Source organism: Phascolarctos cinereus, unplaced genomic scaffold (assembly GCF_003287225.1).
Source record: "Phascolarctos cinereus isolate Bilbo 61053 unplaced genomic scaffold, phaCin_HiC Scaffold_8;HRSCAF=390, whole genome shotgun sequence".
Classification (NCBI taxonomy): domain Eukaryota; kingdom Metazoa; phylum Chordata; class Mammalia; order Diprotodontia; family Phascolarctidae; genus Phascolarctos; species Phascolarctos cinereus.
Genome location: NW_027556291.1, coordinates 46,771,698 through 46,794,121, shown reverse-complemented (window position 1 = coordinate 46,794,121; position 22,424 = coordinate 46,771,698). Strand labels below are relative to the sequence as shown.

At 51.1% G+C, this 22,424-nt stretch overlaps 1 protein-coding gene across 1 annotated transcript; it reads right to left on the bottom strand.

The window, feature by feature from the left end:
* Positions 1–3,082: 3,082 nt before the first annotated feature.
* Positions 3,083–21,766, bottom strand: APLN (apelin). Its single transcript, XM_020969881.2, has 3 exons — positions 21,074–21,766; positions 6,903–7,071; positions 3,083–5,560 (listed from the first exon to the last, which is right to left on the bottom strand). Exons 1-2 carry the CDS (start codon positions 21,138–21,140, stop codon positions 6,908–6,910), a joined length of 231 nt encoding a protein of 76 aa, XP_020825540.1. The 5' UTR covers positions 21,141–21,766; the 3' UTR covers positions 3,083–5,560; positions 6,903–6,907.
* Between the last annotated feature and the right edge of the window lie 658 nt (positions 21,767–22,424).

Here is a 22,424-nt window from a genome sequence, read left to right as displayed (position 1 = left end):
GATATAACACTTGGACCCTAGAATGAGGGCAAAAAACCTGGAACTTGGAACCTGACAACACACAGGGCATAGAACCTATAATTTGGGATCTAGATATACACTGAATGGGACTTGGAACCTGGAACTGCATAGGGCACAAAATATGGAAACTAGAGCTTGGAACCATATAGGGTATGGAGCTTGGGATGCACAACTTGGAACCTGGGATTTTATTGAATAGGGAGCTTAGACCTTTGCAGGCTATGGAAATTCCCAATTATCCTCTGCTCACAGGAGACACCCTGAGTTGTTTGCTTTTAAAGAATCAGTAATGATTTCAATTCAGGCCCATGTGTGAGAAGAATTCTTTCCAGTTTGGGGAAGGGGGAAAGGATGGCTTGACAGGGCTAGAGTGAGGAGCCCCATCTCTGTGCTATTGTTAGAATAAGCTGAGTGTAACATGGATATAATATCCCTTCTGGCCCATCTTCCTGGTCCCAGGGGGAGGGGAAGGAGGGGCCGAAGTGCATAACATTAAGGAATGCCAAGGTGGGTGAGTACACTCAGGAGATATCTCCTTGTCACCCTTTTCAGCTCCCACTCCTTTCTGGGTGGTCTTTAGTTTATTCGACCCTTATCTTGCCGTGCCCCTGGTGCCGGCTGAATTCATGGATAATAGAAAGGGTATGGGAAGGAATTCTTGTTCATGAAGTCAGGGGCCCACAGACAGCAGGGGTAATAATCAGCTAATCCACTCCTTGTCACTTAGACCCCTGTCAAAGTACCCAAAGAGGAGAGGCTCAGACCAGCCCCCATTAGAACCTTTGAAAGCAGGCCCCCACCTTCCCCTCCTAGCTATAGCAGGGACACCCCCAAACACACCAGCCCTACTGCTTGTGTCCTGTTTCTAACTAGGCAGGGGAGAGTCACAATTGTTCACACTCCCAGCAAGTTCTAAGGTTTACAGATGAGAACTCAAGATACCAAGAGGTGAGATGACCACCCAAGGGCACACAGTCATGAGGCAGCAGAGCAAGGCCTTGAATGCCCCACACTCAGGCTCTTTCCCTCTCTGGGCCCCCCAGTTCTTCCAGATCAAGGGGTTCAATTAGATGATCTCTCAAAACCTTTCTCATACTTACAGCGACCTATAGCATAGGTCAGGATAAGGCCTGAACTTGTGATCTCATTGGGGAATAAGGGAAGGGGAACGGAAGAAGCATTTATTAAGCACCTACTATGTGTTAGACACTGTGGCTAATCATTTTACAAAGATTATCTCCTTGGATCCTCAAAACAATCCTTTGAGGTAGGTGTTATTAATCCCCATTTTGTGACTGAGGAAACTGAGGCAAGTAGAGGTAAGTGACTTGCCCGTGGTCACACAGCTTGTAAGTATCTAAGGCCAGCTTTGAACTGAGGTTTTCCTGACTCCAGGCCCACTGCAAGCGGTTTCTGGGTCTCCTGGAGGAAGAAATTCCCTCTACCAACAAAGGTTGGCACCTTCTCTAGAACTTAGAGAGTTACTTGTCTTTATGTTTCTGTATTTTTACCCCATGTTGTTATTTCTAGTGCCGAGGTTGTTTTCTTCTGGGGGGAAAAGGGAAGAGAAGATGTATTTAAGCACCTACTATGTGCCAGGCACTGTGCTAAGTGCTTTGCAAATATTATTTCATTTGATCCTCACAACAACTCTGGGAGGTAGGTGCTATTATTATCCCCATCTTACAGTCAAGGAAACTGAGGTTTAAGATTAAGTGACTTGCCCAGGGTTACAGAGCTAGTAAGTGTCTATATTTGAGCTCAGGTCTTCCTGACTCCAGGCCTAGTGCTTTCTCCACTGCACCACCTAGCTGCCTCTGGTACCCAGCATCCAATTAGGCCAGTGTTCCCAGAGGGAAATAGATTTTGTTTTATAAAGATATTGGGAGTCAAGGAGCTGGGGTCAAATCCAGCCCCAACAACTTTCCTAGCTAGATGACCTTGAATAAGTCCTTCTCTCATACTGAGATTTATCAGCCAAGTCCCAGAGACCATTGGTATGGGCTTCTCTCTTAATTGGTGGAGATCAATCTCCTACACCTGCAGGAGGGTTGGGAGAAGAGTCAGCAGGAGTGGGAGAGAAGAGAGGGTCAGTCTCTGCAGATACTTATGGCTTCCAGCTTTGAGAGAGAATATGGACAATGCCAACTTTCCTTCAGGTTGTTGTTAAAGGGAGAATGAGACTCTGGGAAGAAGCCAACATGAGAAGAGCTGGTGGTTTCCCTTATATCTGGCGCATAATTCTAGCCCTGAGGAGATAAGGGTGGCCAAGCATCTGGCCACAATCTCTTGCTTCCCCTCAAGCCACACAAGAGACTCTCCCATGCTACATGTGAGGGAACGGGCCTCACTACATGGAAAGTAGGGAACCTGGATTTGATGCTGTCCAAGTCTGAATCCTACCAGTTGGAAGAGACATCAGAAGCCATCTGATCCTCCTACTCCATTTTTCAGAGAAGGAAACTGAGGCCCAAAGAGAGAAAGTGACTTGCTCACAATGGCGCAGGTAGTACCAAATTTTTTCTTTTCTTTTTGAGATGGAGTTTTCCTATCTGGCCCAGAGGTCACTCACAGGCCAATCCCACTGCCAATTTGCACAGGAGTTTTGACCTGCTCCATTTTTCTGACCTGGACCAGTTTGGCCCCTCATTACACAGCCTGGTGGTCCCTCGCTCTCAGCAGCTAGACATTCGAGTGGGGATGCCCAATGGGCTCTAGCCACATTGGAGCTCAGAAGTTGGAATTCCGCCAGTCTCAGCCTCCCCCTGCCCCTCCAGGCTTAGAGGTGGGGGCCATCACACCTGATTCTAATTTTTAAAAAATGTGTTTTATTGATTTCTTTTTCTACACTACTGCCACAGGCCACCCCCAACCCCCCCCCCATCCTTAAAATGAGATCTAGCTAAGCAGAACAAGCCAGTACATTGGCCTGTCTGAGGGGGCATGCCTCACTCCGTGCTATACACAATCTGATTCAAAACCTGTGGGAAAAGACTGGGGGAGGGCTTGGGATATCAGCTTTACATCCTCAAAGGAGAAGGGAACACACCATCACTCAAACTCCAAAAATAAGGGTTTATTGCCCTTTTAAAACTCTTTATTATAAAGATATATTTACACAGGACAATATTACAAACACAGGAATTGGCATGACCATTGCCAGGAGGGGATGGTGCCTCAAGGAAGAAGGGTTTCATGTTGGCATAAATTAGAACCACCGACTGAACTGTTACCATGTGAAATGGGATTAGCCAGGACCCAGCTGTCCCCCTTCGTCTCCTCTTCCTCTTCCTCCTCCTGCTGTCTCTGGCCCTTCTACCCTCCCAGCCAGGGATTTGTGCCTGGACCACCAGCCCTGGGAGTGTGGGCAATCCTGGTTTGACCTCAGGTGAACACAAGGCCTCAGCTACTAAGGCAGGAGACTGGGGGGGGGGTGGCAAGGCCCAGCCAAATGGGAGAAAGGGAGGGCCCAAGTCAGGTTCTCAGGCCTGGGCCTGGGCCACAAAAGTACATTGTGGAAAGAGCTGTAATACAGTGGGAAAAGCGCTGAATCGGGAGTCACAAGACCTGGGTTCAAATCCCGGCTCTGCCACTGCTGCTCATGTGACCTTGGGTGAGTCATTACATCTCTACAGACCTTGCCCCCCCACCTCTCCATAAGCTAAGGGATTGGACTAGATGAGCTCGCTATCTGATGATGGCCCCTGGTCCACTGCTCTAGCTGCTGCAGAGGAGAGAAACTAGCCCAGATGAATCCAAGTCACCCACAGCAAAGGGACATTTGGGGAGGAACCATTGTGCATCACTGGGGGGTGCAAGGGGAGTGGTACAGCTCCCTTCCAGAAAGTGGGCAGTTCATAGCTAGTGCTCCTCTCCACCCCAGATCTGGCTCCCCTACCCCCTTCTTGGCCTCAGTTTCCCCATGTAGGAAAAGAGGAGGTGGACTAGAGATCTTTAAGCAACTTTCTAACTCTGATATTCTAGGATTCTTGGCACCATGGTAGGGGACAGGCACCTATCTCTCCAGTGGAATCCCATTTTATGGGCTACCCCAGCCTAAGGCTGGGAGTGGGGATGGGAGTCAGCAGTCAGAATTTCATTTGAGAATGGAGGATTGAATGAACAGGCATGGAGGACTGGAGTGAGGAGCATTACACCCTACCTCTGGGTCCCTACCCACTTTGTGTAATAGGAAGGATGCAAAAAGCATCCTGGGAGAAGCAGAGACAGGACCTTTGAACAAGGGCAATGCACCCCCATTCCCCAGAAAGGCCGAGGAGTTCTAACCCTGTCATATTCACAGAATCTCAGAGCCAGAAGGGACTTTGGGGCCATCCAGTCAACCCAACAGGAATTACCTCTACAACATACCCAGCAAGCAATTGGTCAATCTCTACTGGAATACTCACAGTGACAGGGAACTCACTACCTCTCCAGGCAGCCCATTCCACTTTAGGCCAGCTCTAATGACTACGTAATTTTTCCCTTGCATGGAACCCAAATCTGCCTCCATGCAACCTTCACCTATTGCTTTATTTTGACCCCTCTGGGGCCAAGTGGAACAAGCCAGATCCCTCTCCTTTTACTTTTGGAAGTTTAATTAAGAATAAATAGAATCCTCCCCTCCATATAAGCCATTGTTTCACAAAAATAGCTCTCTTCTTGACTGCATATGTGTGTGAACGTGTGGACTTTTATATATACTTTATATATCTTCTTAAATCTCTAGAAGGTAGAAGGAAGAAACACACACCATAGAGACAGGGAAATGGAAACATCTTAAGACTTCAGAGGGGACTCCCCTCCCCCAACATCTAAGAAAGTGCTTCAAAGGACCCCTTCTCCCTGGGGGGGGGAGTGGCAAAAATTTAAGTTGTCCCCAGCACTGGAAGGTGGGAAAGACACAACAGCTGTCTTCCCCTTCCCCAACAAAGGATCCCAGTTGGCTTCACCAGAAACCAGCCCCCCAAATTCCAAGGCACAATATCAAAATGACTCCCCTTTCCACCAGCTTCCCAGGGTCCCCCAGTTTCTCTTAGCCATCTTGATCTCCATCCCCCCAAATGCCCCACTCAGGTTCTGCTGGCTCCTCTCTCCCCTTACATCTCCCCATTTAGGCACTCCTGAGGGCAGGGCTCCTTGAAGAGAAAGCAACTGCATCCTGGTACCCTAAGGGGAAGGGGGGGAAGCCCCAGCTTGGACACCAGAATTCCCATGGATCACTGGGTGAAGAGGGGCCAGTGTAACATCTGGAAGGTGGACTTGGAGGGAGGCAGAGAAGGGAACAAAAGCCTTCCCCGACTCCTCTCAGTGTCGGGGGCCCCAGATGTAACAAGGGGTGGGGGCAGGAAAGAAGGAGGGAAGTGGATTAAGTGAGTCCAGGAGAAAGAAAGGGGTCCAGGACAACTCCATCCAGGCAGCAGTATGGGGAAACTGTTGTGTGGGAAGGGCCTGGCCCCTCTGCAGGTAGGAAAAGCCGTCCATCTGCTGGGAGCAGAACAGGGAGTGAAGACATGGACACTTGGAGGCCTTAATAGCCCTGGGGGACAAACACAAAAGAGAGAAAAGTCACAAGGATGACCCTGTTCAAGGTCCTCTAGGGCTGGACACAAACACACACACACACACACACACACACACACACACACACACACACTCACTCACTCTTGAATGGACCCTGAACTCCAAACCAAGCCTAAAGCATCATGGGAAAAGGGAACAAATCCTAAACAGAGCCACATCTCTTGGGGAGAAGTAAGAAGGAATACAGATCCCTGCCCTCAGGAAGTCGATATCTTGGCCTTCCTGTGCTGGTTCCTTCCCCTCTATTCCCTTTACTATTCCTCTTTGCATCTGCCCTATTCCCTCCTGTCCTCACTGACCCTGGCTGAGAATCTTCTCACCCCTCCCAGTGATGCCTATCTACACCCCCTCTCCAGGACTGAGAAAAACCCTCAGCCTCCAAAGCCATGCTGGGTCTCTGTCTGTCTGAACCAACCCCTCCTAGCTACAGGGGATGCAGTAGAGAAAACCATGGGACCCGATTAGCTAATTAGCTGTATGACCTTGGGCAAGTCCCTTTCCCTTTGATTCTTTATTCCCTCACCTAGAACAGGAAGGGGTCAGACCAGATAGGCCTTTTTTGCCTTTGACAGTCTATGGCTTATGACTTGATGACTACCTGGGTGGCGCTGGGAAAATGACTGCCCTTCTCCAGGCTCCAGGTTCCTCTATACTGGAGTACAGAGAGATCAGTTTGGGAATAAATGTTTTCTGGGGGAACCTAGTGGCTGGAAATGTAACTGAGTATATGTGTGAGTTCTCTTCATTCCCTCCAAACTCTTTTCAGAAGCCCTAGTTCTTGAATCCCAGCTCTCCAACTTCCTAGCTGTGTGACCACAGATGAGTCACTTCTCTTTCTGAGTACTGGTATTGGTTTTTTCATCTGTAAAATGGGGTAATAAGACTTGGGCTGCCTTCCTTTCGTGGTTGTTGTGAGGAAAGCCCCTGGTCACCTTAAAAGCGTTAGAGACATGGAGAATGTTGTATATTACTGTACTGAGCTCTTCTTTTTTTTTTTAATTTTTAGGCAGTTGGGGTCCATTCTCTTCATTTTATAGAAAATGGGGCTCCTGGCAGGTGGAGAGCCTCCCCTCAGATCATAGTGCCTGTATCTGTATCCATCTCATTTAGCTTGATTCCCTAACAGGGAATGGAGATTCCCCATGGGAAGGGATCACCGCTTTGGCCTTCCCATGGCATAGAGCAGGTGTGGGTGAAGGGATGACTGCCCCATGTGTCCTGGAGGCAATGGGGGGCCCCATTAACTCTCCACCTAACACCAGCCCTCACCCCAGCCCTAATTTGGCCCATTTAGCTACCTGCTTCAGAAAGGCATGGGGCCTTTGTGGGAAAGGCGGGGCCGCTGCCTTCGGAACTTCCTCCTACCGCCCTGCCAGGGTCCCCCAGTTCTTGCCACTTTGGGCTGCACCAGGGTCCGAATGTTCCCTTCCTCCAGCTCCTTCCTGTCCAACGCCTCCACCAGGGGCCCTGAGAGGAGGAAAAAGAGGGTTAGTAGATTGCAGACCTCAGAGCTGGGAAGGCTTTTAGAAATCATTTTGTCGAACTCACTCATTTTCCAGATGAGGCAGCTGAGGCCCAGAAAGGCGACATGATTTCCCCAAGATTACCCACAGGATCTGGAGCTGGCAGGGACCATTTAGTCCAGCCCCTTTATTTTACTGAGGCCAAGGGAGGAGGAGGGATTTGTCCAAGTTCACACAAGTTGTAAGCACCAGAGGCAGTATTTGGACCCAGGTCCAGAGCCAGTACTCTTCCCACTGTACCACACCGCCTCCCACAGGACGTGTGTCTGGGAAGTAGTAGGGATGCTCACTCCCCCTGTTCAGAATGCTGTTCCCTATTGCCTTTGGGATAAAATTCCAACTTCTCTGTTTGGCTTTCAAGTCCTTCCCAATCTGGCCCCAGTGCTTTCCAGGCTGATTTCCCATCATGCCCCCTCCTTACCTAGACCTCTTAGTGCCTCTAGCTCCCACCAAGGCTCATTTCAAGGGTCCTCTCTGATTTACCTGCCCTCCCCTCCCCACCATTACTGCTCTCCTTTCCCAGAATTCCTTTGGATTTACTTTGAACAAAGTTCTCATCCCCTTAGCTGTGTCCATTTTCCCCTGACCCCAAGTAGAATGTAAGCTCTCTGAGGATAGGAACAATTTTCAGTTTTGTTTTTATATCCCCCCCGTCAAATCTCACACAGTGCCAGGTACACAGTGCCAGCTTAATAAACGCTTCTTGCTACTGAGACTATGAGTGAGGCTCGGGCTAAGTCAGAGGCCAAGGTTAAGGTCAGTGTGGGGTCAAAGCTCCAGCAGGGCTTGATCCTGAAATGTTGGCCTTCAAAGGATCGGCCCCTCCATCTGGGCCCACCTGGGACTGGAATCCCTTCCCCTTCTCTCCTACCTGAAGCCCCTCCCAGCTGCGACCCCTGCCCAGGCAGCTACAGGATCACTGCCCATCTAGGCCTAAAAGCCAGGGACATCATCTTTCTTCCTTAAGGAAGCCTCAACCAGCATCCCTCTTCTCCCTGTCAGCCTCTCTGCCTCCCTCCTTCCCCGCCTGACCCCCATTGCTCCCAGTCAACCATCAGAAGCAGAGTTTCCTCTTGAGGGAGGAAGGGTTGTGCCTCTTATTAGATTGAATTGACAGGCTGGGGGCTGCCCCTCACCCCCGGACTTACCTCACTCCTCTTCCTTCCTTCTGAGGTCAACCCTCATGGGGAAGGAACATGAAAGGAAATGCCAGAGGGACCCCCAACCTCCTTCAGTCCCCTCTAATCCTCACAATTCAATGCCACTTCCTCTTGACAGCCCTACCCTGCTCCAGGCCTGGGACCCCCCACTCACTCCTCCCTAGCTCTCAGTCTCCGAGCAGAAAGAGCTCTGAAGATGAAGTCAAAGGGCCTGGGTGCAAATCCTGGACTTCTCTTTACTTTGTGACCTTGGACAAGTCATCAATAAAATAAAGGGGTTAGATGAGACCGCTCAAAAACCATGATTCTAAAATCCATATCCTGAGAGTAAGAGGGGCTGTGACTCCAGTCTCCTCTCTTCCCTCTTGACCCCCAAGCAGGTCCCAGGAGAGCTTCCTTCCCTCCTCCCCTCCCTCCCTCCCTCCCTCCTCCCCATCCTCTGCCCTATTTAAACAGCAGCCAAAAGGAGATGAGATCACTCCAGCTGAATCCAAAGGGAGACCTCTGTGCTAGGGGCTCAGGCCTTTATCTCCACCTCCCAGATTTGGTTTGATTTGAAAGATCATCGATTTAGAGCTTAAGGGAACGTAGTGTGCAAGGGGGCTCATCACAAAACCTCACTTTACAAGATGAGGAAACCAAGGCCCCAAAAGGCTAAGAGATTTGCCCAGTGTAGTAAGTAGCAGAGCCAGGACTGGAACCCAGAATCTCTAACTCCAAATCCAACTCTTTTCCCTGTTAAGGTGGTGTCTTTTGGTGCCTCAGTTTCCCCACCCATAGTAGTGGTCCTAGTGGGGAAACTGAGGCACCAAATGACACCACCTGAAGAGTTATAGTAAAGACCTTAGAAAATACTGAAAGTATTATGTTACTGGGCAAGGAGAGTGCACTAGAAGGAGCCCTGGGATTGGCATCAAGCTGGCTTTGAGCCCAGTTCTTGTGCTTACTAGCTGTGTAACCATGGACAGGCCACTCAACTTCTCTGGCTTCAGTTGCCTCTTCCACAAAATGGTCTGTTGTAAGGAAGGTACTTTAGAAACTCTGGGAAAATTCAAGTTGATGTTAATACCACTAAGTACATGGTAAGATTAGAAACAAAGACTGGTATACAAGGGCTGGACAGGATCTTGGAGTGAGTCTAGCTTTCTTGTTTTAGGAAGTAAAAGGCAGAGCTGGGATTTGAACCCAGGTCTTTAACTCCTAGTCTAGTGTCTTCCGTTAGACCACACTGCATTAGGTTTTTTTTCCCCAGAAAAGCACCCTCCTCTCTGTGACCCTCACCCTTTACTTTCCTGTTTCTGAACAAAACAGAGAAATCCCTCTCCCGCTCTGAACCTCAGTTTTCTCTTTCGTGGGGGGCTGAGTGGGGAGGGTATTGTACTAATGATCTCATTGTCATGATTCCTTCTAACTCTAGCAGTTTATGATCCTAAGCCACTGTCCCTTCCCTATCACCCCCACCCTTCACCCCACCCTATCCCACAGTACTCAAGGGCCAGCCCAGGAAGAAGTATCATTGAATGGTTAGTGACAGGGACTTGAAAGGTCTCTAATCTGTTATTGCTACCCTCCAGCCTAGAACCATGGCCATCAGTCCGCTTCCTGACAATATCAGCCCCCTCCCATCCCAGTTACTGTAGCCCCTCTTCCATTGACCATGGCTCATAGGATCCTAGCTCTGAAGCTGGCAGGGCCCTCAGAGGCCATCTTGTCCAACCTCTTCATTTGACAGAGGAGGGAACTGAGGCCGAGGGAGGGGACATGCTTTGCCCAAAGTCCGACAAGTAAGAGGAAGGATTTGAACCCAGGCCCTGTGACTTCAGAGCCACCATTCTTTCCATACTGCCTTGCGTCTGTCCACTTCTGTTTTCCAAAGGAAGCTTTTAATTAGCCCATCACTGAATATTTGTTGGGGGCATCCTGTACCACAGACAGGTCAATTGCCATCAGTGCCCAGTCCCTGCCATCCAGGTTTACACACAGAATCAGGTGTAGGTCAAACCCTTTGTGCCTTAGTGGGTGAGGAGGCTGAGCAAGGTGGGAAAATGCATGGAAACTGTGCAAGCAGAGGGTGAATAGGCAAGGGGAGAGGACAATTGGGGAAGGATCAGCTCAGGCTGGGTCTCAATCATCAAAGACGGCCTCAGAGACTAGCTAGTACAAATCTCTTCATTTCTGACAAATGGGGAAACTGAGACCCAGGGATGGGTAAATGACCATACTACCTGGGCAGACTCTGGACTCAAACCTAGGACTCCAATCCAGCAGTTCGGAGTGGAAAGAATACTAGAGTCAAGAGATTCAGGCTTAAGTTCTAGCACTGAGCTTCCTAGACGTTATGACCTTAGCCAAGTCACCTCATAGGGTTGCTGTGAGGATCAAATGAGTTAATGTTAGAGAAGCTTCAGAGAAATCATTTTATTATTATATAGGGCCATGGGTCCTCTTTCCCCCACAGCTACTCTCCCTGGTGCTCCATTTCCCCATCCTTCCCAGAATCCTCTACAATTAGATCACTATTTCCAAACAGCCTCCCACCACTGCCCCTCCCCAGCTTTCTAATCATATCTCCTCCTCTTCCAAGGCTTGCCTCTCCCCTCCTGCCCCCCGACACACACATCCCTTCTTTGGCTCCATCCTGATCATGCCTCACCCTCTCCTTACACACAGTTTCCATGCGTTTATTGGCATCAGTCAGAGCTGGCCACGACCCAGGGGAAGATAGGCCCTTCTACCTCCTCTCCCCTAACCAGGTCCCCGAGGCTTTCTTGCTGAACCCCAGCTCTGTGCTACTTGACATTTTTTATCAATGACATGGATGAAGGCAGAGATGGCAGGCCTATCAAATCTGCAGATCCAAAAGATGGGAGGGAGAAGTAATGCACATAGCTGTGACAGGGGTGCAAGATGCAAAAACCCATCCAGACAGCCTAGAACAGTGGGTCAAATCTGATAAGGAAAAAATTAGTGGGCATGAATGTAAAGTCCTGCACTTAGGTTCAAAAAATCAACCTCCCAACTATAGGATAATGACTGGGCCATGTTTCTCATGACAACGATCTGGGGAACTTGGTAGATTGCAAGATCTGAGTCCAGATGATGACATGGTGGTCCAACAAAGTAATGCCATTTAGGGGCGTTAAAAGAGGCATGACATCGAGGCCTAGGAAGATGGTAGACCTACTGTTCTCTTCAGATGGTCAGAATCATCTGGAGCATTGTGCTCAGTTCTAGGCACTAAATTTCAGAAATATACTAGAGTGGTTTGCCATTTCCCCTATCCAGATCATTTTAGAGATGAGGAAACTGAGGCAAATGCGGTCAAGTAACTTGCCAAGGGTCACACAGCTAGTAAGTGTCTGAGGCTAGATTTGAACTCAGGTTTTTCTGCATCCAGGCCCAACTCTCTATCCACTGTGCTACCTGCTATCTACAGGATAAATTAGAGAAAACCCATAGAGACTACCAAATGAGACAGTATAGAGGGAGAAGAGGGCCCAGAACAGAGCCTTGGGAGACACCCACGGTTAGTGGACAAAGATCCAGCAAAGAAGGAATCTGGAAGAAGGAAAGCCAGGAGGGAGCAGTGTCCCAGAGGCCTACAGAGAAGAGGTTGATCTACAATGGGTCGAAAGAAGAGGAATGTGTGGCCTAATGAAGCCTTGGGAGGAAAATGAGAGCTATCTTCAAGTATCTGAGAGGTTGGCCCATGGGAGAGGGGTCAGACCTGCTCTGCCTGGCCCCAGGGGACAAAGCCATATCCAGTGGTTGTAAGTGGAAGAGGCAGATTTCAGCTCAAAGTGAGGAAGAATTTTTTTTGGGGGGGGTGCAAGACAATGGGGTTAAGTGACTTGCCCAGGGTCACACTGCTAGTAACTGTCAAGTGCCTGAGGTCAGATTTGAACTCAGGTCCTCCTGACTCCAGGGCTCATGCTCTATCCACTGCACCACTTAGCTGCCCCACAAGAATTTCTTAAGAATTAGAAGTGTCTCACAGTGGAAGAGGCTGCCTGAGGAGGAAGAGGAAGGAGAAGGAGGGGGTAAATATCTGGCAGAGGCTAATGCTGGAGATGCAGGGGATTCCCGTTCAGGTATGAGTTGATCTAGATGGCCTCTATGGGCCCTAACCAAGGGCGTCTCCTTTGTTATAATGAGTCAGTTTTTTTTGTTTTTTGGGTTTTAGAGTTTTTTGGTTGGGGTTTGTTTTTTTTTTTGGTAGGAAGGGGGATGAGGAAGTCAGTTCTGCTTTGGATTACCAGGATAGGGAAGGTAAGTGAGCGCTTAAGGTCCCTTTGGACTCTCAGATTCTGCAATTCTTAAGTCACTCTCTCTCCTATCCTGCCCCAGGAGCCACAGTTTTCTCATCTGTTAAATGGGGTCTGATAGCCCCTAGCTTGCCTACTTCACAGGGTGGACTGTGGCCCGAAGCATACAGATATGAGGGCTTACGGGTCCCTATCCCCATTGCGTCCTTCTGGACCTTGCCCTTCCTCCCCCAAAGCCTGTCAAGTTGCTTTCTATTTCCTAAATGCTCAAGCTGAGAGTTCCCTGATGTGTGGACTCTGCAGAGACCTGGGGGCGGCCATCATTAGGAATCTGGGTTGGACTGCTCATGTGTCCAGCTGCCTGGAAGACAATCCATAAAGAAGTATTCCCCCCACCCCCGCCTTCCCCATCGTGACAATCCAAAATAGGGCTGCCTCTCTCAGCCCCTCTGCACGAAAGCCAGCTCATTAGTGCAAGTGGAGGGGGGGGAGACACCCCCGGGTAGGGAGCTGCACATGGGCCACCCCTCCATGAAGTTGAGTCAGAGGGAGTGGAGGCTGGCTTCCAGCCTGGAACCAGGAGACCTCCACCCCAAGGCAGGCAGCCCTGAGCTCTCTGTGCCACCATGGAAGGAGGCCAGGGCTAAGGAAAAGGAGGGCCTGGTGCCCCCAGCTCTTCCCCTCATGCTTCCAGAGTCAATAAGGCCCCTGACCCAAGCTCTTCCTGGCAAACCCCAAACCAGCCCCAATAACAACAACCTCTTCTCCCCTGAAATTCGATCTATTAAAATTGATCACCCTATTCCAATCCTGGTGGTTGTTGGCTATTGGCCCTCAGGTCATCCTCTCTGCTGTCTCAAGGGGTTCAAAACCTGGACAAACAACAAGCACTTATGAAGCACCTACTATGTGCCAGGCACTGAACTAAGGCCTTAAAAACAGGGTCCTTGACCTCGAAGAACCCACGTTCTAATGAGGGAGACAACATACACAAAATTATACCTAACAGCATAATTGTGCATGTAAGCCCCTTGAGGGCAGGAACCATTTCACCTTTGCCACTGTATCCCCAGCACAGTGCCAGGCACAGAGTGAGAGCTCAACCAGTGCTTGAGGACTGATCGACAGGAGCTCTTGGTGATAAATAACCATCAAAACTAATAACAACAGTAACAGCTCCTGCTTTGCCTAACACTGTGAACTTGACCATGTGCTCCCCTTAGATGCTCCTTTGAAGGTGAGATAGGGATCAGTATCCCTACTTGAGAGACCAAGCAACTGGGCTCAAGGTTTTGGTGCGAGACATCCAGCAGAGGCTTGGGGTGGAATCCCAGCCTTGCCAGTTACAAGCCATGTGACCTTAGGCAAGTCATTTTCTATCAGGTGGGGGTCTCAGTTTCCTTATCTGCAAAATGAGTGGGTTGGAGCCTGTGATGATTTCCTAAGGTCTCTCCTAGCCCTAAATCCCATGATTAGGCAGCCTCTACAGTTCCTTCTTGCTCTAATATTTCATGATCTTTTGTCTCTCTGACCACATGACCTTGGGTCAGTCCCCACAATAAAAATGACAGAGTTGGCCCAGATAAAATCTAAGGTCTCTTCTAGAGGTCATGTAGCTATATAGCTAAAGAGGGACTGGAGTCTAAGGATTCCATTCCAGCCCAGCACCCTTTCTGCCTCTTGGGGGGAGGGGGACTGCTACTTAAGAGTTGATTGTGGGGGCAGCTAGATGGCACAGTGGATAGAGCACTGGCCTTGGAGTCAGGAGGACCTGAGTTCAAATTCGCCCTCAGACACATAATACTCACTAGCTGTATGCCTCTGGGCAAGGCACTTAACCCCAAGTGCCTCACCAAAAAAAAAAAAAAAAAGAGTTGATCATGGAGTGGAAGGGCATATATGAGTCCTCCAGTAAAGGCCCTTCCTCCATCCACAGGCCCCCTCCATGGTGGGCTTCTGGAGGCTTCCTGACTCCAAGTCAGGCTGATCTAGTCACAGCTTAACGCTGCCCTCTCTAAATGATCTTCAAGGGCTCGTTCCAGATTCCTGCCTGGACAACTGAGCATTCCTAGGCCTGCCGTTCAATGCTCTCCAAACCCAGGGGGTTGTACGGTTGTTTTCAGCATGTCTGACTCTTTGTGACCCCATTTAGGGTTTTCTTGGCAAAGATCCTGGAGGGGTTTGCCATTTCCTTCTCCAGCTCATTTTTAAATTTTTTTTAGGCAATTGGAATTAAGTGACTTGCCCAGGATCACACAGCTAGTAAGTGTCAAGTGTTTGATCTGAGGCTGCATTTGAACTCAGGTCCTCCTGACTTCAGGGCCGGTGCTCTATCCACTGCGCCACCTAGCTGCCCCCTCCAGCTCATTTTACAGATGAGGAAACAGACAGTAAAGTGACTTGCCCAGGGTCATACAACTAGTAAGTGTCTGAGGCTGGATTTGAACTCAGGAGGAGGAGTCTTCCTGACTCCAGGCCCCAAACTCTATTCACTGTGCCACCTAGCTTCCCTAATGTTTGGGCAGTGAAAACAACCTTTTGTCTCCAATGGCTGAAGTCACTGTTGGAGAGGGGTGTGGAGAGAATGGGACGGCTATCAGATTCCTGCCAACAAGTTAGGAGTGATGTTTCATCCTTATCCTGGTGTGACTCCACCCCTTGCCTCTCCGGTCTGGCAGGGCCCTGGTTCACTTGCTCTCCTGCTTGTTCAAACCTTCACCAGGCTGTCACTGTATGACCTTGGCTAAATCACTCCCCCTTTCTAGAACTCAGTTTCCCCATCAGTAAAATAAAGGGGTTCCACCAGTTAGTCTCTATGGGCCCTTCCAGCTCTGACAGAGAGACGCAAACATAGTGTGGAGAGGTCTGGATTTAAAGTCAAGAAGATCTGGGTTCAGACCTCTGCCGCTCAGCCATGTCACTATGGGCAAGTCCCAACCTCGCTGATCCTCTGAGTTCTCATCCGACACAAATCTAGAACACTGCACTCTCTGTTCTAAGCTCAGACTTCTAATCCCCCAGCACTGACATTCTGGGTTTAAAGGACTCTCTTAGGATCTTTTTTCAGATTCTAAGAGTTAGAATCCAAGGCCTTTAGTTTCACCTCTGGGCTTCAGGGCAGCCAGCAGAGCTGGGAGGGCCCATTCCAGAGAACCTGGAAGTTAAGACCCTAGGAACAGCCAGGAACACTGTCATGGAGGAGTGCGGGCACCAGCCCTAACTGGAGTGCTGAGGGCAAAGGCCAAGGAAGAGAGGAGGCAGGGAAGGAAGGTCCCAAGGGCCTAGAAGTCAGGTAGGGCTTTCCCAAAGGCTCCCCTGAAAAGCATTTGGCTCTCTAAGAGTTAGGCCTTTGGGCAAGGGAGGGGACTAGGAGAGGGGGAGGGCAACTGAGAAACTCTTAAGCCAAGCTCAGTAAGTCAGAAGCTGCCCCCCACCTCTCTGCTGCCTCAGATTTTCAGCTGACGGTCTAGGGCCACAGATAGGGACTGTGCTCACTCACGCTGTGGGAGTTCCCTTTAATCAAATTAGGAGCAACTTTTTCTATCGAGAACTGCTGCAAGGGATTTCACCCCCATTTTATGAACTAACACTCAGAAAGGGGCAGTGACTTACCCAGGGTCACAAAGCTACTAAGAGCTAAGATTTACACCCAAGCATCCCAAGGCCAAGACCAACACTCTTCATCACTATGCCCAGGCTTTCTAAATGGAGCACCCCCTCCTTCTCCATGATCCCAAGGAGCCATCGGGGTCCTCCCAGTTTGTGGCTCCATTCCATCCCCTCCCCCAGGTTCCTGACACCTAGGCTCTTACCTCATAGACTCTTGCTCCCTTACGGACAAAATGACATCTGAAAACCCAGATCTTACCAAAACGAGAAATCAGAGGCTGCCATTACTTCTGCTTAATAATGGAGAAAGTGCTGGACTTGAGTGTAAATCCTACCTTTCACACTTACTAGCTGTGTGACCATGGGGCAAGTGCATTAACCTCTCTGAGCCCCAGTTTCCTCATCTGTAAAATGGGGATAATACTACATATCATAATCCTGGTTTTTGTGAGAAACAAAGGAGAAACTGTTGTAGAGGCTGTGCAGTAAACCTAAAATGCTAGAGAATGGTATTACAGTATTAACTTATATTGATATAATAATAGCTTTTTTCTTAGCTAGATCTAAGGTACATAAGGCATTTTATATACATTTTTCATATGATTTCCCATCTCATCTCAGTTGCCTGGAACACTGGAAAGAATCAGAGGACCTGTGCTCAAACCCCACCTTCAGAGACATACTGCCTGTGTGACCTTGACAAAGTCCCCTTCCTTCTTGGGCCTCAGTCTCCTCCTCTGTAAAATGAGATTGGACTAGATCAGGGGTGGGGAATCTGTGGCCTCGAGGCCGCATGTGGCCCTCTAGGCCCTCAAGTGAGGCCCTCTGACTGATTCCAAACTTCACAGAACAAATCCCCTTAATAAAAGGATTTGTTCTATAAAACTTGGACTCCGTCAAAAGGCCACATGTCAAAAGGCCACATGTGGCCTCGAGGCCACAGGTTCCCCACCCCTGCACTAGATGGCCTCTGAGGGGCTTTCTAGCTCTAGATCCAGGCTCCTCTGTGTGACCCAGGATGAGCCACTGTACCTATTCGACCTTACGATCATCACAGCAACTCGGTGACATAGGTACTGCTAGTATCTCCATGTTAAAGATCAAGAAATTAAAGGTCAGAGAGGTCAAATGACTTCTCTAATGTCACCGGGCTAGTGTCAGAGGTGGGATCCCAGCCCAAGGCTTCCTATCTCCAAGTCAGGCTGATCTAGGCACTATGCAACGATCTCCAAGGTGTCCTTCCAGATCTAATTCCTAGTTCTGACACTAGCTATGATCCAGCCTCTTGCCTGGCTCCCCTGCCAGGCCCTGGCCTGCCCCATCCCCACTCCTCCTCCCCTAGAGCTCGAAAGCAGCCGCGAGGTAGGAAGGCTCATTTCTTGGAGCTATTTCCAGGGCCAGTGGCCCTGCCCTCACTCTGGGGCAGCCTTTCCTGGCTCAGGGACACCCTCTTTATGATTTGTCCTTTGCCTCAGAGAGTCCTTGCTCAGGTTACCGATTACGTGGGTGTGAAGTGTTTGGGGATGGAATGGGCCTGTCTCCACTGCCCCCACACCCTGTGCAGACAGGCCCCTATTCTGACAGCCCCTGCCATCCAGGTGGCTAAAAGCTTTGAGCTAGCAACCCAGTGAGGTAGTCTAGACAAGGACAGAGGGTTTGTCCCCAGGGTCTCAGCCCCAGAATACCAAAGGGTAAACCAGGTCAGAAGTGGGGGAAGATACATTCCAAGTGAGAACAGAGCTTGGAGAAAGGCGTGTGGAGTTTCAGCCCCTGAGCAGCAAGGAGAGCTAGGAATGGGAAGGAGAGCCCGAAGGCAAGAGGTGGCCCTGGGAGACTCTGAGAAGAGGAACTACCCCTGCTGTTTGGTCCTCAAAGGGGGAGAGAGGAGAAAGGGGAGGAAGGGAAGGGTGAGACCTGGTGGCTAGCTCCAGATACACAAGCCCTCCCTGGCTACAGGGCAAGTTGTAGGCTTAATCCCTTAGGATGGAAAGCTGGAAGGGCTGCTCAAGCCCCCCTCTGCTTTACAGATGGGGGAATGAAGGTCACACAGGGGCCAGAATTCTAATGGAGCTCTTTTCCTCCAAGGCAGACTGTAAACAGGTGATGCTGGGGTGGGGAAGGGGACAGACCAAGAGGGCTCACAAGGGTTGGATTGGGGAGGGGTAAGGATTCCTGAAGACCAGCAGTAATGACTATCTCTATTTGGCATCCATGGCCAGAGACCGACGTGCATGCTGTTTGACAGTATGGCCAATACGTGGTGTTACCTGGCCACCAGCCCCACTCCCACACCCATAAGCCAGAATACAGTGAGAAGAGTTCTTGTCTTAGGAGTCAGGAAACCTTGATCTGTTTCCCAGCTGTGTGACCTTTGGCTGGGGGGGGGGGAGGGAATCACCTCTTTGAGTCTCAGTTTCTCCATTTGGAAAATGAGGAGACTAATAATTGTACTTCCACGGGCTTACAAGGAAAACACTGAACCTCAGAGCACTAACAAAATGGGAGTTGGAACAACAATCACAGCTTCCTCATCCATTAAATGGGATAATAACATCTGCCCTACCTATTCTCTCCTAGTATTGTTGCAAAGATGAAATAAGACGACTTGGTAAAGGCTTTGTAAACCATGAGGATCGTAGAACCTCAGAGGACATCTAGTCCAACCAAGTCACTTTGCACATAAGGAAAGTGAGTCCCAGAAAAGGAAAGAGACTTGCACAAGGTCATACAGGCAGCCGAAGCCAGCACTCTCAGCCATATAAATGCCAGCTCTCACTCCCCTGTCTGTCTTGCTCTTTCTCTGACCTTACTATGTGAAGCACTTGACCTCCCACCTCCCAATGAGTCAGTAAGTTGTTTGAAGGCTTGGCATCTCACTTGCATCCAAACCATCCCTCCCTCCATCCACACAGAGTACTGGCACATAGTAGGTGCCTGACAAAAATGGTGAGAGAGGGCAGAAGGGCTGGCCCCACTAGGTGTTGGGAGGCTGACACCATCTTGATTAGACCAGGGCCTTCCTTCCTGATATCCAGCTCCTGGCTGGCCCTGCTGCGGAGCTCTCAGGAAGAGAGAAAACTGGACAGCTCCCTCGAGGCTGGGGCCGAAGGAGAACTCCCTGAGTTCTCTTTCCAATCCAGGGAAGGGGAGAAAGGAGAATCTACTTTTTTTTAAAAAATGAGAGAAAATAGGAGTTGAAGAAGGGTGAGAAAGTGAAGTACTTGTCATAGGATTGAGCCCCACCATTGGACAGAGAGGGAAACTGAGGTTTACAGAGAAGTGCCCTGTCCAAGGTAACACAGGTAGTGTGGAAGCCAGGTGGAACCCTGATTCCAAATTCAGTACTTTTTACATTGGCAGAAAGGTGTCCCTCCCTCCTCCCTGGTTAGTATGGAAGTCATCTTGAACTTTTCCCCCTACCCCCAGACCCCCAATCCTGTACCTCCCAGGCACCAAAACCCACTAAGCCTCAGCTTCTTCCCCTTTGTCGTGAGCTGGGCCTGGAGTGGGGGTGGGAGGGGAATGCCTGGCAGATATGCCCATCATCGGCAGGTATGCCCATCATCGGCAGATATGCCCATCAGCAGGGAGCTGGGTGGATCTCAGGAATGAGGCCAGCTGGAGATGGGAGCTGGCAAAGGCAGGGGAAGTCATCGACAAGCAGAGGATGACCAGCCCTTGGTGGTGCTGGTGGCTGAGTGGGTGGCCAGTTGCCAGAGCCTGGGGTACTGCGAAGCAGGACAATGGGGTTTCTTTTCTTTGTGCCATGGTTGGGCAAGATCTGTGCCCACTCAGGGCAGTGTAACTTCCTCTCCACATACCTAACTACCCCTTCCCCCAGGGAAAAAGTTTCAGGATTTCATCTTTGCTATAGCTTGATGCTAACAGATGCGTGTGAACAGGGGCAAAAGGGAAGGAAGAGGGACAGTGACAGAATCAAGAGAGCATTGGACTGGCAGCCAGGATCATAGGATTCTAGACTAAAGCACCAAGGGACTTTAGAGGTTATGGAGTTCAACCCACTCATTTTACAGATTAGGAAAGTGAGGCCCAGAGAGTACAATCGACTTGTGGGAGACCACACAGGTAGGAAGTGGCAGAACCAGAACTCAGGAGACCTGGCTCATCCCAAATCTGCCACTTGATTGATATGTGACGATGGGCAACTCACTTGAGCTCCCTGAGCCTCAGTTTCCTCATCTGTAAAATTAGAGGGGCCAGGCAGGGAAAGGAGAGAGAATTGCACTAATGACTCTTGAGATCACCTAGTGTAATCCTCTCATTTTATAGAGGAAAAAACCCAAGTTGCACAAGGTCACAAAGTCAGGGGCAGAGATAGGACCACCCAACACTCTTCCCACTTGACCAAAGCCTTTGGTGACCTCTAAGGTGCCTTCAAGTCTGACTCTTTCAGCATTTCCAGAGGATAAAGGGAGGGACAGAAAGCACCCGATCTCCAGGCCTTTATCGGAGAGCTCTGGACCGGGTCCAACCTGCAGGAGGTGGGAAGGGGGGGGGGAGATGATTTTTCTTCCCATGGGTCAACTGAGCAACAGCTGGGCTCCAGCCCTGCGGGCCAGGGCCTATGCAACAAGTGTCACGTCTGCATGCTGGCACATCCTCCACCCACTGGGGCTCGGGTGGGGGGGGTAGCTCCCTGGAATCTTCCTGCCCCAGCCAGCCCAATCCCCTCCCCCGGGGGGCACTTCATGCCCTCAGAGCTGGGCTCCAGCCCCCCTCAGCCCCCCCCAGCCCCCGCTCGGGGCCGTCCTGTCAATCACCTCTCGGCGCGTGGCTCAACTCCCCGGGGGGGGAGGGCGGGAGCAGAGGGGGTCTAGGAGCTTGTCAGAAGGAGCAATCGGGGGCGCGGACACCTCCCTGCCTCCCCCCAGCCTCCACCCCCCACACTCACCTCCACAAACCGAAGTCAAGGAGAGCCAGAGAAGCAGGAGCGCCTGCAAGCACAGGCTCAAATTCATGCTTCGGCCGGGCCGGGCCGGGCCGGGCCGGGCTGGGCTGCCGCCGCTGCTGCGCCGCTGGCCGCGGTTAGGGGGGCGGGGAGGGCGCCGGCCCTGGGGAGCCGAGCTACAGAGGAGAGCTCGAGCTAGCGGAGGTGCGTGCGAGGGGGGCGTGGACGCGGGGGTGGGGGGATTTCAGCCCGGCAGCCCGCGCCTGCGTCTCTGCGTCCGGCCAGCCGGCCGCGCGTGCCGCGCCGTGCCTTGCCTTGCCGTGCCGTGCAGAGCGCAGCCGAGCGGACCTTGGCAAGTAGTGCAAAGAGTGCCGTGCAATGAGCGCCGCGCCGGGCCCCGCTGCAGGCTGCCCGCTGCTAGCTCGTTGCCTGCCTCCGGGTCCCCTGCGGCGGCGGCTGCCTGCAGGGAAGGACGGACGGACAGACAGACCGAGGCTGGCTGGCTGGCTGGCTAGCAGAAGGCTCGCGATCTCGCGCTGCTCAGCTCGCTCACTGACTAGTTCTCCCTCCTTCCTCCGAGGGGGGCAGCCGGCCGCCTCTGTTCGCCTTGCGGGGGCCCACACGGCAGCCAAGCGACAATGCTGGCCCGATCACTCCCCGGGCTGCATTTTGTAGCCGAGCCCGGGGCTGCCTTGGCCAAGAGCCCGCCTGGTCATGTGGTCATCGGCGGGGGCTGGAGGGAAGGGGGGAGAGGGCCTCCCTCCCCGCCCCGCCCCCCCCATACTTCGGGCACTGAAAGGGGGCGACCCACAACAAAGGCAGCCAGCTCCACCTCCCCGCCCCCCCCCAGCCCCACTCTCCCAGGACAATGCCCGCCTGGCCCTAGGCCAAGGCTAGTGGGTTTCCAGAGACCTGGAGGATTTCAAACGCAGGAAGCATGGGGGGGGGAGGGTAGTCTTAACCCTTTCTCACCTCGTTTCCTCAGCAGCTGTCAGGAAACCTAGGGAAGAAGAAAAGGCAACCCAGACTGTCTCTCCCCACACCCATCCACTCACCCTACACTCAATTCCAGTTGCCAACCTCCAAACCAGAAAGATCTGCTGGAGACAGTTGCAGGGCTAAGCACTGCCCATCACATCTGGAACTGGGTTTGGGGTGACCAGACTGGCCTAATTCTCAGGGGCCTCCCTTTCCTCCATCACAGTGAAGAGTGCAGCGGGCCTCTGCAGTTAGATGTCCCAGCTTCGCAGTTCACCTTTGAAGTTTGCTTATTTAGTACCTGTGTGACATTGGGCAAGTCATTTCCCCTCCCCGTGCCTCAGTTCTGAGGTGCCTTCAGGCTCTAGATCCTGTG